At 39.9% G+C, this 12,372-nt stretch overlaps 1 protein-coding gene and 1 long non-coding RNA gene across 3 annotated transcripts; both read left to right on the top strand.

Moving 5' to 3' along the window:
• Positions 1–1,492: 1,492 nt before the first annotated feature.
• On the top strand, positions 1,493–4,178 carry LOC118565533. Its single transcript, XR_004932422.1, has 3 exons — positions 1,493–1,534; positions 2,548–2,641; positions 3,599–4,178. It is a non-coding gene; the product is annotated as an uncharacterized LOC118565533 (long non-coding RNA).
• A 2,611-nt stretch (positions 4,179–6,789) lies between these two features.
• On the top strand, positions 6,790–12,372 carry tdp2b (tyrosyl-DNA phosphodiesterase 2b). 2 transcript variants are annotated; one of them, XM_036145166.1, is made up of 8 exons: positions 6,796–6,852; positions 7,107–7,274; positions 7,437–7,558; positions 7,656–7,802; positions 9,588–9,679; positions 10,150–10,268; positions 11,611–11,781; positions 11,867–12,372. In XM_036145166.1, exons 2-8 carry the CDS (start codon positions 7,128–7,130, stop codon positions 12,146–12,148), a joined length of 1,080 nt encoding a protein of 359 aa, XP_036001059.1. In that variant the 5' UTR covers positions 6,796–6,852; positions 7,107–7,127; the 3' UTR covers positions 12,149–12,372. The 2 variants fall into 2 exon arrangements, with proteins under 2 accessions (XP_036001060.1, XP_036001059.1); XM_036145167.1 differs by lacking the exon at positions 7,107–7,274 and having other exon boundaries at positions 6,790–6,852.

The raw sequence follows: 12,372 nt of genomic DNA, 5'->3' as shown, positions 1-12,372 counted from the left end.
TTAATGGCGGTTGGCAAACAACTATGTGGTGACTAACCAGTAATGAGTGTGGATCAGGTCATTTGTTTTACTTCCGGTTCGCTGACGTAGGAAAACCTTTTGCGAGATCTCGCAATAGTTTTTTTCCCCTCCATGTCCCTTTAGGGGCTCCGTACATGACAGTAAAGCAATTATATGACTTCTGTTGAAAAAATGTAATGGGAGATGCATGGCGTCCACTTCAGTGGACACATGGTTAATCGTAATTTTCTAAATGTTGGAGAAATTTTTTTATATTTCAAACTGATAATATCCTTCCTTAGATGTTACTGTAAATCATCATTTTTTTTTTTACCTGTTGGGCTCTTCTAGGATATGGAGGACCAATCCTGCCATAATTAAAAATACACACAGAAATAAATGAAGGACTTAATAATATAAAATGGCTTAAGAAAAGTGTCTAATAATATTAATTTGTGTGCCATTTAATGTGACAAAATAATAAAAATAAGATATTTCTTCAACAATTCATCAATTATTCATCAAAAAATATATATTTTAACTTACACTTTTATTTTTACTTTTCTTCTTGCTTTTATGCTGACTTATTTTTAACCCTTGTATTTCTGAAACAATCATTTATTTCTGCCTCTAACATTTCTAGCTGTTTTTTTACCCAAAGGATTTACACCTGCCCTTTTATTTCCTTTTCCCCTTTTTCCACTTCGTGTATTTCTAGTTCTTGTATTTAAAGCAACATTTTTAAAGCGTGTTTTTACTCCACCATAAATATTTCTTTCTACTTTATTTTAAACTTATATTTCTGAAACATATATTTATTTCTGCCTCTAACTTTTCTAGCTGTTTTTTTACCCAAAGGATTTACGCCTGCCCTTTTATTTCCTTTTCCCCTTTTTCCACTTTGTGTATTTCTACTTCTTGTTTTTAAAGCAACATTTCTAAAGCATGTTTTTACTCCACCATAAATATTTCTTTCTAATTTATTTTAAACTTATATTTCTGAAACAATCATTTATTTCTGCCTCTAACTTTTCTAACTGTTTTTTTACCAACCCAATTTTTGCCTGCCCTTTTTATTTCCTTCTCCCTTTTTTCCACTTCTTGTATTTCTACTTGGTGTTTTTTTACTTCTTCTTTTTCCACTTTGTTTATTTCTACTTTGCGTTTTACTTCCTCTTTTTCCACTTTGTGTATTTCTACTTCGTGTTTTTTTACTTCTTCTTTTTCCACTTTGTGTATTTCCACTTCATGTATTTCTACTTGGTGTTTTTTTACCTCCTCTTTTTCCACTTCGTGTATTTCTGCTTCGTGTTTTATTACTTCCTCTTTTTCCACTTGGTCTGACTGCAGCTGTTAATGTTAATACGATGGCAGGGAGGGAGGGGGGAGAGGGGGGCGGTGTCACCGGCAAAGCTTCACAGCTATTGGCTAAGGCCTGCCTCCCCGGAAACGAGCCTGCATCGGCTGGCCGCTTTCCCAGAATGCACCGCGGGCCGCAGCTTGCTTATGGACAGCGCTAACAGAGATCACAGTGGTAAGTTAAAAATTACCTTTTCTGCTGCTGTTGTTCTTTAAAAGTACGTTTGAGGCAACAACATTATACTTTTAAGCTTCCCTATATGGCCTGTTTACAGAGTTAGTGTGTAATTTAAAAAGAACAAGTCCGACATGAGTGGACCACAGTGATCCGCAGATTCATTCGGGAGCGTCAGAAAGCTATGGTGCGTTCAGGAGCATGGGACATTTCATATTTACAAGGAAAGAGGCATAAAACGGAACAGAACTTCACTCATACAATATTGTGTCTATCCAGAAACAGTGTGGGCTTTCTTACAATACTGCATGCTCTATAATTGTATTTCGGTTATTTTTTGATTATGCACACCTGCTAGCTTTTTATTCTGAAACTTCTAATGTCCCATGCTCCTGAATGCACCATAGCTTTCTGAATGCGCTGTGCTGTGTAGATAGATTCACGTCTGATCTTCCGCTTAAGACAAAGCTTTGCAGTTTCAAAACTCATGTCGGCTCTCACGGTTTACTGTTGTGTGAATGACAAGAGACCACAACAAATAAATCAGCCATTCCTCTAGGGAACGCAAAAGTATTCTGAGGTAACGCAAAAAAATATATATTTTCCCCATGTCCCCTAAAGGGCTCTGTATACACTTCCCTCGGCCTTGTCGTGTGTCAAGTGCTGCTGGTTCTGATGCCGTTTTTTGTTGTTTTAATTCGGCAAAACGTTCATTTGTTTTGTGTTTATCTCACTGACTTGAGTTGCTTTATTAACTCAATACTTGCTGGAATAAATTATAAATGTCTCCCAAGGACGACAGCAGCATTAAGGACAAAACGCATAAGCAGAAGCAGTTAGTTATCAGCTATTATATAGGTTACAAAATATGTTCGGTCTGCGAGTGTCATGTTAGTTACACATAGCAGAAGCAGTCGTAATATTGCCTAGCTTTTAGGTTTAACGTGGGTTCTGTTGTCTGTTCATCTTTTATTATGAAGTATTACATAATTGACATTTATATTTTAAAACAGGGACCACAGAAGGAACCCAGGCCCTCATCAACTGGCGTATTCCCAATGAGGGCCTATTTACAGGCAGGAGGAACTCCTCCAAAACCGAATGGCAGTAAGTAATTTTTATTTATGTCTGCCTAAATGTTTATGTTCAGCTCTTGTGACACTAAACTTGTTTTCTATTCAACTAGTGATTTTGTGAGATTTTGGCTACCAAAAGGGCCAATAAATATTTGTCCCTTTTAGAAAAACTTGACAAGTTTTAAATAAAATCTATAAATGTTTTTCTTATCTAAGTGAGTTTCTTTTGAGCAAGGACACAGAGAATTGAGAGGGGAAAGAAAACAATTGTAACAGTGTAAAAAGACATTTATTTTATACAAATGATTTTACTTTGGAACAGAGTCAAGATGTAACATGTTCAGAACAATTAACATAAGATATAAAACAAATAATTAACTTTTATAAACACCATGGACAAAGAGAACACCCACAAACATATAATTGATAAATAACAGGAATGGAAATTAATTTACTGATTTAATTTTTTTTACAGGTAGTGGAAAAAAAATGAAATGAAGCAGCATGTGTACATAACTAAAACTGATCTAGGTTAGGTCACATGTAGGCTTGTTCACTTAAACATGCAGCCAGCTCTGCCGGGCTGCCAGTCTGGCTCGGAGGCAGCTTCCAGACAGCTTGCTGTCTTCAGCCGCCGGATGCCGTCCTCTTCTGGGTAAACCTCCTCCTCCTCCACGTCAAGCTGGTCCCCTGCCTCTATACTAATATTGTGGAGGATGCAGCAGGCGGCGATTACTTTTGGGGCAAATGTCGGGCGGACCTCCAGCGCCATTAAGAAAATGGAACGCCACCACGTCTTTATAGCACCAAAGACACGCTCAATGATGTTTCTTGCCTTGGCGTGGTGCCTGTAGTGGCGTGCCTCCACTTGGACTGTACCAAATATAAAATAACTTGTAATTTAGGTAATATGCTGATATGTCTTAATGTTCTATCCAATTAATATAATCTATGTAACAATTTTGTGTCATTGTTGGCTCTATTTAAGGACAAGAAGGTAAGAGATCTTAATGGCAACTGGCGGGCGATAGGGCGTCAGGGAGGTGATTGGGTCTAGGAGGCATGGGAACGCACCATTGCAGTGTAGAAAAAAAATCCCTTAGGTGGGTATAAAGCATTTTTATACAACGGAGAGCGCCACAGTACCAGTGAGTGATGGACAAAGCCTACATTGTCGATGTAAACATTCAAAATCTTCCCCCGTGCGTCACACACACCCTGCAGGATGATTGAAGAGAAGAGTTTTCTGTTTAAATAACATTTCTTTTGTGGCTCTGCAGGTGGAACAATTCACACGTCACCCATCAATGGCACCGACTGCTCCTTTGAGCGCCTCGATCCCGGCAAGGCGGGCAAAACCAGCACCCACTCCCTCCAAATCTTGTCTTTTTGGGAAGAATTTTTTTTTTTTTAATGATCCCCATCAGGGAGTTCATGACTCTGTGCACCACCTGGCACACAAGGGCATCACAAAGATGTCGGCTGTTTCCCTATAGGATGCACCGCCGCCAGCCAGAAGAGGGTCACCAGCACTCTCCTTATCCTCACATGTTTTGTTGGTGTTTCTTCCTGTAAATAAAAAATGCCAAATGTTACCATAATTGGTTTTTAATTTCTCACCTTTTCATATCATAAAACTATACCTGGTTAACATGTAAATTAATATGGTTCTCAAGAAAGAAAAAGTAAAATGTATAGTTCTGTAAAACTAGTCAAGTATAGCAAATGTAACAAATGGCTTCTCTTCTCTGGTGTTTTTATAATGTACAGATTCTCATTGTAAGATGTATTGATTAATTTTGCCATTTCACTAAGAGAATGAACTGAACTAACTGCACATAATTTATAGATTAATCACTGTAAAAGTGGGCAGACATAGAAATGACTTTTCCTATCTTAATGATCAATGCTGTGGTCAGTAGGTACAACAAAGTACCCTAACCCTGCAATGTTATGTTAAAATTGTGTTTTCGTTTTCCCATGAGTTATAGAGAAATGGTCACAATTTCAACCTTATCACTTGTTCAATACCATCCTCAATGTTTTTTTTTTTTAAGATAAAAGTAGGAAATAGGCATGTTAATCTTAAAATGACTACCAGTTGGCACAGTTGGGCTAGCAAAGCAACTCAAGTCAGTGAGATAAACACAAGACAAATGAACGTTTTGCCGAATTAAAACAACAAAAAACGGCATCAGAACCAGCAGCACTTGACACACGACAAGGCCGAGGGAAGTGTATACAGAGCCCTTTAGGGGACATGGGGAAAATATATATTTTTTTGCGTTACCTCAGAATACTTTTGCGTTCCCTAGAGGAATGGCTGATTTATTTGTTGTGGTCTCTTGTCATTCACACAACAGTAAACCGTGAGAGCCGACATGAGTTTTGAAACTGCAAAGCTTTGTCTTAAGCGGAAGATCAGACGTGAATCTATCTACACAGCACAGCGCATTCAGAAAGCTATGGTGCATTCAGGAGCATGGGACATTAGAAGTTTCAGAATAAAAAGCTAGCAGGTGTGCATAATCAAAAAATAACCGAAATACAATTATAGAGCATGCAGTATTGTAAGAAAGCCCACACTGTTTCTGGATAGACACAATATTGTATGAGTGAAGTTCTGTTCCGTTTTATGCCTCTTTCCTTGTAAATATGAAATGTCCCATGCTCCTGAACGCACCATAGCTTTCTGACGCTCCCGAATGAATCTGCGGATCACTGTGGTCCACTCATGTTGGACTTGTTCTTTTTAAATTACACACTAACTCTGTAAACAGGCCATATAGGGAAGCTTAAAAGTATAATGTTGTTGCCTCAAACGTACTTTTAAAGAACAACAGCAGCAGAAAAGGTAATTTTTAACTTACCACTGTGATCTCTGTTAGCGCTGTCCATAAGCAAGCTGCGGCCGCGGTGCATTCTGGGAAAGCGGCCAGCCGATGCAGGCTCGTTTCCGGGGAGGCAGGCCTTAGCCAATAGCTGTGAAGCTTTGCCGGTGACACCGCCCCCCTCTCCCCCCTCCCTCCCTGCCATCGTATTAACATTAACAGCTGCAGTCAGACCAAGTGGAAAAAGAGGAAGTAATAAAACACGAAGCAGAAATACACGAAGTGGAAAAAGAGGAGGTAAAAAAACACCAAGTAGAAATACATGAAGTGGAAATACACAAAGTGGAAAAAGAAGAAGTAAAAAAACACGAAGTAGAAATACACAAAGTGGAAAAAGAGGAAGTAAAACGCAAAGTAGAAATAAACAAAGTGGAAAAAGAAGAAGTAAAAAAACACCAAGTAGAAATACAAGAAGTGGAAAAAAGGGAGAAGGAAATAAAAAGGGCAGGCAAAAATTGGGTTGGTAAAAAAACAGTTAGAAAAGTTAGAGGCAGAAATAAATGATTGTTTCAGAAATATAAGTTTAAAATAAATTAGAAAGAAATATTTATGGTGGAGTAAAAACATGCTTTAGAAATGTTGCTTTAAAAACAAGAAGTAGAAATACACAAAGTGGAAAAAGGGGAAAAGGAAATAAAAGGGCAGGCGTAAATCCTTTGGGTAAAAAAACAGCTAGAAAAGTTAGAGGCAGAAATAAATATATGTTTCAGAAATATAAGTTTAAAATAAAGTAGAAAGAAATATTTATGGTGGAGTAAAAACACGCTTTAAAAATGTTGCTTTAAATACAAGAACTAGAAATACACGAAGTGGAAAAAGGGGAAAAGGAAATAAAAGGGCAGGTGTAAATCCTTTGGGTAAAAAAACAGCTAGAAATGTTAGAGGCAGAAATAAATGATTGTTTCAGAAATACAAGGGTTAAAAATAAGTCAGCATAAAAGCAAGAAGAAAAGTAAAAATAAAAGTGTAAGTTAAAATATATATTTTTTGATGAATAATTGATGAATTGTTGAAGAAATATCTTATTTTTATTATTTTGTCACATTAAATGGCACACAAATTAATATTATTAGACACTTTTCTTAAGCCATTTTATATTATTAAGTCCTTCATTTATTTCTGTGTGTATTTTTAATTATGGCAGGATTGGTCCTCCATAATCTTGGATTCAGAAGAAATTTACTTGCAGTTACAATGACTGACCACTGAATTGACCTCAATAGAGTGTGGCAGCAGAGAGCATTCTAGACACTAATATGCAGTTTCACCATAGAAACCATAGAATTAAAATTACTTTTTAGTAGCTGTCCACTACAGCGGCCGCTATGCACCATCATCAGAGTTAAATAAGGTTTGATTAAATCGTTTGAGTTGTTTTAATGTATAGTGTTCTAGTTTACGAAGTGTACTTGAACTGAACATTAACGAAGCCGTTGGAATGTGGCCATAAAACACCGTGTAGAAGCGCAACAACCACAGGAAGACTACACCGGAACTATTTCACTGTTACACCCACGCGCGTTTAGTTTGCAAAGGGATAAGAAAACCGGAGTAAAACATGCATTGAACCAATTTTCTTGTGTGTAATTCCGCTTGTGAAAGCAGCTCCCTCGACAAAAGAAAAAAATGGCTTCTACGTCAAACTCGGACACGCCGTCCGTCTCTGACGTAGAAAGGCGCAGGAGTGGACTTTGCGAGGAGTTTGCTGCCATAACGGGAACCGACAGCGCCGTGGCTCAATGCTACCTGGCAGAAAACGACTGGGAGATGGAGGTAGAGAGACACTAAAGCGGCCAGAGACAACCGCTGCTCGTCATGTCGGTTAAATCACCGTACGGGTGAAGAAAGCCTGGTTATTTCCTGTTGTTACAGCTGGGCAGATTCAATTCATTCGTCAAACATAACTAACTTTGTTTTTTTTCTTTTTCTTCCCAGAGAGCCATAAACAAATTCTTTGAGGCAGACATGGAGAGAGTATTTGAGGAAGACTTTGAGGGAAGTGAGGACAGGCCTCAAAAAAAGAAGCAGAAGGTCGAGAAAGAGCCTCCAAAGGAGTGGTGAGTCCACTCTTTTATTAACTGTGCAAAGTCAATATGACAAGGTGTCTCTAATGGTGTGAAATTAGTTATTAGAGTCTCGAAAAAACATTTCCAGCATCGATTTGACCGGCGACAGTCCCGCTGCACGGAAACCATCGGATGAAGACGACGCCAACCTGTCCCTGATCTCCTGGAACGTAGATGGACTTGACACAGACAACCTGGTAGAGCGAGCCAGGGGCCTCTGTTCCTATTTAGTCTTGTAAGTAAAACTCCGGCCCTACAGAAACGGGCCGTTGACTCTGAAGGTAAAACAAAACCAAAAAAACAAATTTATAAATGTCTGAACAGTTTGTGTCCAGCATGTGTGGGGTCTGCAGAGGCTTTAGCTGCCCTGTTCCTGATCCTAGACCTGTACAGGTCCTGGATGGATGGATGGAGGGAGGAAGGGAGACTTTAGACCCGTCCTGTTTTGTGGATGAAATCGTGATGCTCCAGTGGGTGGAGTGAGTCAAAAAGAAGATGTTGGTCTGTGTCTGTGTGAGTGGGTTTCCTAACACAGACCAATAGCTTCTTTTTGACTCACTCCACCCACTGGAGCATCACGATTTGATCAACTTTCTGTCATCAGAACCTTACAACACCGGGCCGAGCTTGCCCCAATACTAAAACAGAAGGGAAGCACAAGGAACAGAAACACATCAAAGATGCCCTCCCAACCTGTGGGTACCCCAATTGGGCTTTTGTCAAATCAGCAAGAAAGTCCAAAAAAGACCCGCTGCAGAACATAATGGTGAGAAGAATAAACGCAAAAGCATCGTCAGCCCATATGTTGCTGGAGTCTCTGAAAAACTCCAGAGGAATTTCTCCAAACACAAAATCCCAGTACATTTCAAACCAAACGGGACCCTCAGACAGAGGCTGGTGCATCCCAAGGACCAGGATGGTTTGAAAGGGGCGTGAAGGAAGCCATCTACGTTAAGAGAGAAAAAAACAACCTTATAACAGAGGAGGAGGACTTATGTTCCAACTCTCAAAGAATTACAACACAGAAATTGGGTTGACCAGGAGGAATGAGCGGTTTCCCCCCGAAAATGTTGCACAGACTTTTATTGTAGATGGCTTATAGGCATTTTTTTTTTTATTTAATTGAAATGTCCCACATGTAAACTTAAGTGTCACCAGCGCACGAACGAATAACACTGCAGTTTTTTTAATGCTTGGGAACAAGATGATCTGTGGTTGAGGTCTGACATGGAGAGAAACTGAACGTCTCAGAGGAAGCCTCATGCAGTCTGGCTGCAGTTCACCACGTCACCATCTGTGTCTCCAAAACGAGCGTACGCCAGCGTCGGAGCTGCCGTCAGGACCGCTCATTTCCCCGTCAAGATTAATGATTTATTGACACATCCAAACTTTTGCGAGGAAAGTGGCGTACGCTTGTTTCCGGCCCCATTTTGTGCGCACACAAGCTTTATAAGTGAGGCCCCTGATCTGTAGGGTGCATCAAAAGACTCGCCCACCTGCAGCTCTGGCTAATGCTCCTCTGCCCGGTCCGTCACTTTATGCACGCCGAGTCCTTGTAGGTTTGCTGTCGTGTCAAATTTAGTGGGTTTTTTTTGTTTGTTTTTTTTAGATTTATAGATAATTAAAAAAGTGCTTCATGAGATGTTCGGACCTTGAGGTATTGTTTTGTATCCTGCTTTAAACCTGCTCTGTGCTTTGTTCTCTTTGGCCCTCATGATGCTGGTCGTTCATTGATGTAACAACCCTCTGATGCCGCCTCAGCAAAGCTGCGTTAATGCTAAAAATCGACAAAAAATTACGCAAAGGTCAACACTATTTACGATTGATGTGGCTTCTGAAGGCAACTGAGGTTGTCTGGAGGAGGAGCAGCAGCTCTGCGTAGCGTTTGATGTTTTGCCAGAGCTTACTGTATCTTTCTTAAATGTAACATAAAAACTGAAAAGCGTGGTTCCTTTGTTGGTTAACGCTTATATTTTCCTTTTTTTTTTTTTTACATGTCGTAATACTTCTTCCTGCATAGATACACCCCCGATGTGGTATTTCTACAGGAACTCATTCCACCTTATGTTCAGTACCTGAGGAAACGGGCTGTCAGCTACCTCGTCATTGAAGGTAAAGAGTACGGCTCAAAGAGGCTTTTTCTTTTCTCTGAATAAATTCATGCTGCAGTAAAAAAAAAACCAAAAAAAAAAAAACCATCCAAACCTACATAAAATCAAGGCAAATGTTCTCCTGCTGGCTGGTTTGCTGATGTGCACATCTTCTCATTTCTTCAGTGGAGTCCATCATTAATGTATTGCTAATATATGATGTGTACTCTGTGTGTTTATGCATGCTCTCTTCTGATTCATTTTCCCTTTACAAAAGGAAAAAGGTCTAAAAGTATTTCAAGCATTGTTTCTTAAGTAAATAAAAAACAAAGTTTGTCCTCCTTGCTCCGTTTTTCTCCACACCGGGTTTGGACTGATGCTCTTTTCTGCAGGAATGACAGAGATCCTAGTTACACACACAAAGTGAATGAATAAATGAGGAAATAAGGCCCACTTTAAAATTCTCCCTCTTCTGAACCCTGCTGCTGGAAGGCGGTGAAGACGCTTACTTCACGGGAATGATGCTGAAGAAATCCCGAGTAAAGTTCCTGGAGAGTGAGACGGTGCCATTTCCTACCACACAGATGATGAGGAATCTGCTTGTGACTCAGGTATTTGCATCTTTATTTGAATCATTTCCTGTCTGACAAAGATTCCTGCCTGAATACATACAGGGCCTAGCAAAAGTATTTACACTATCCTGTATTTTGAGGAGGATTTATCTGACAGACCAACAGATTGTAGTTTATAACAAACAAAATGGAACGAAGCATGTTTTTTTTTGTTTTGTTTTCTAAACTAAATATCTGAGACCTGTCCTTTGGTTTTATTATGCTTGTGGCACCTTTGCACGTCTGGAGACGGGCAGACTGACAGGTTTCCTTCCTGTACTGCTCGGTTTTTATCATCATCTCTCAGTAGCTTCTCTGCCATCACCATGTTTCACCGGAAAGATGGAAGTAGAGTCTTAGATGTAAGGCAGAAATTAGTTTGGATGTTGGTCCCGTGTGAATAGAGCTGCTCCTCCTTCCACCTGATTGTTGTTCTCTGTCCAAAGTGCCCATTTTATCAGTGAGAATGAGAATGCTATACCCCATTCAGGTTCAAATCTTCACATTTTGTCAGACTCTTCAAATTCCTTCAATGTTTTAAAATTCTTAATCTTTTTCCAAATTCCTTCTAATTTTTCAAATTCTTCAAATTCCTTCAGTTTTTTCAAATTCTTCAGTTTTCAAATTCTTAACATTTTTCAAAATCCTTCAAATTTCTCAAATTCCTTCAAATCTTCACATTCTTCTAATTCCTCAAATTTCTCAAATTCTTCAAATCCCTTCAATGTTTTAAAATTCTTAATTTTTCAAATTCCTTCAAATTTTGCAAATTCTTCAAATATTCCAAATTCTTTAAATTCCTTCAAATTCTTCAAATTCCTTCAGTTTTTTCTAATTCTTCAAAAAAAATTAAATTCTTCAGTTTTCAAATTTTTCAAATTCCTTCAAATCTTCAGTCTTCTATTTCTTCTTTTCCTCAAATTTTTCAAATCCCTTCAAATTCTTATTTTTTTAAAAATTCTTCAAATCTGATTTTTAATGTTTTTCAGCTACTTTTTCTCTTCTGCATCTTCTGCTCAAATCATTCTGAAGATTAGCATTCTCACTCGCTGTTACGCAGGAACAGCTTTTTCTAGTTTAATTTATTTTCTGCTGTTTAAAAAAAGTCATGGTTGGACTATATCCGAGTAAATGGGAGTTAAACACAAAGCACAAGCTTTTTAGATTTGTATGTCTGGATCATTCTGAATACGGTAAACTCGTTAGACTCTACTTTCTGTTGGTTTATCAGATAAAATCCCGTGAAAACACAGCGACGTCTGTGGTTGTACTGTGGCAAAATATGCCGGGGCTGAGGGGGGGTGTGAATACTTTTAGTAAGACGCTCCATGTCTGAAACCAGGCGACGTTCAAAGGCCAGAAGCTGTGCCTGATGACGTCCCACCTGGAGAGCTGTAAAGGCCACGCCCAGGAGCGGATGAAGCAGCTGCAGGTGGTGATGCAGAGGATGAAGGACGCTTCCGACGACGTCACCGTCCTCTTCGGAGGGGACACCAATCTGAGGGACGCCGAGGTCAGTGTCGCCCTCGCTGCGCCGAGCCAGACGTCTGCTCCAGACCTACATCGTTACATTGCTCTGTTGTTCCCGGGTCCGTCAGGTAGCCAAAGTGGGCCTGCCCTCCGGCGTCTGCGACGTGTGGGAGCGACTGGGCAAGCAGGAGCACTGCCGCTACACGTGGGACACCAGAGCCAACAGCAACAAGACCGTTCCCTACGTCAGCCGGTGCCGCTTCGACCGCGTCTACCTCCGGCCAGCCTCCAAGGAAGGAGTGCCGCGGCTGGGCCCGGATCACATGGCGCTGATCGGGACGGAGAAGCTGGACTGTGGCCGCTACACCAGCGACCACTGGGGCCTTTACTGTAGCTTCACTGCGGGGTAGAAACAGCTGGAAGCATTTTAGTTTAAGCTTTCTGTTCCATAGCCGTAAAACATCACATCCTGTAAATGAATCAAATGGATTAACTCTGCTCTTTTTATTGTTTCGTCCCACTTGTTTGGAAATGACATTTGTTGCTGGTTAACGTTGGGTCTTTGTTTAGTTTTATGCCTTCAGTGGTTTCAGATGAGCTAATAAAGACATTTTTGCACTGTTTGGAAACCACA

This window comes from Fundulus heteroclitus, chromosome 13, assembly GCF_011125445.2.
Source record: "Fundulus heteroclitus isolate FHET01 chromosome 13, MU-UCD_Fhet_4.1, whole genome shotgun sequence".
NCBI classification, from domain to species: domain Eukaryota; kingdom Metazoa; phylum Chordata; class Actinopteri; order Cyprinodontiformes; family Fundulidae; genus Fundulus; species Fundulus heteroclitus.
The sequence above is the reverse complement of the archived record's forward strand: the minus strand, read 5'-3'. Positions and strand labels throughout refer to the sequence as shown.

Excerpts from the sequence above, each read along its gene's own strand:
- tdp2b (XM_036145166.1), top strand. The coding sequence starts at position 7,128 with ATGGCTTCTACGTCAAACTCGGACACGCCGTCCGTCTCTGACGTAGAA. Across the intron at positions 7,275-7,436 it reads AAAACGACTGGGAGATGGAG|AGAGCCATAAACAAATTCTT; the intron begins GTAGAGAGACAC and ends TTTTCTTCCCAG. Across the intron at positions 10,269-11,610 it reads GGAATCTGCTTGTGACTCAG|GCGACGTTCAAAGGCCAGAA; the intron begins GTATTTGCATCT and ends GTCTGAAACCAG.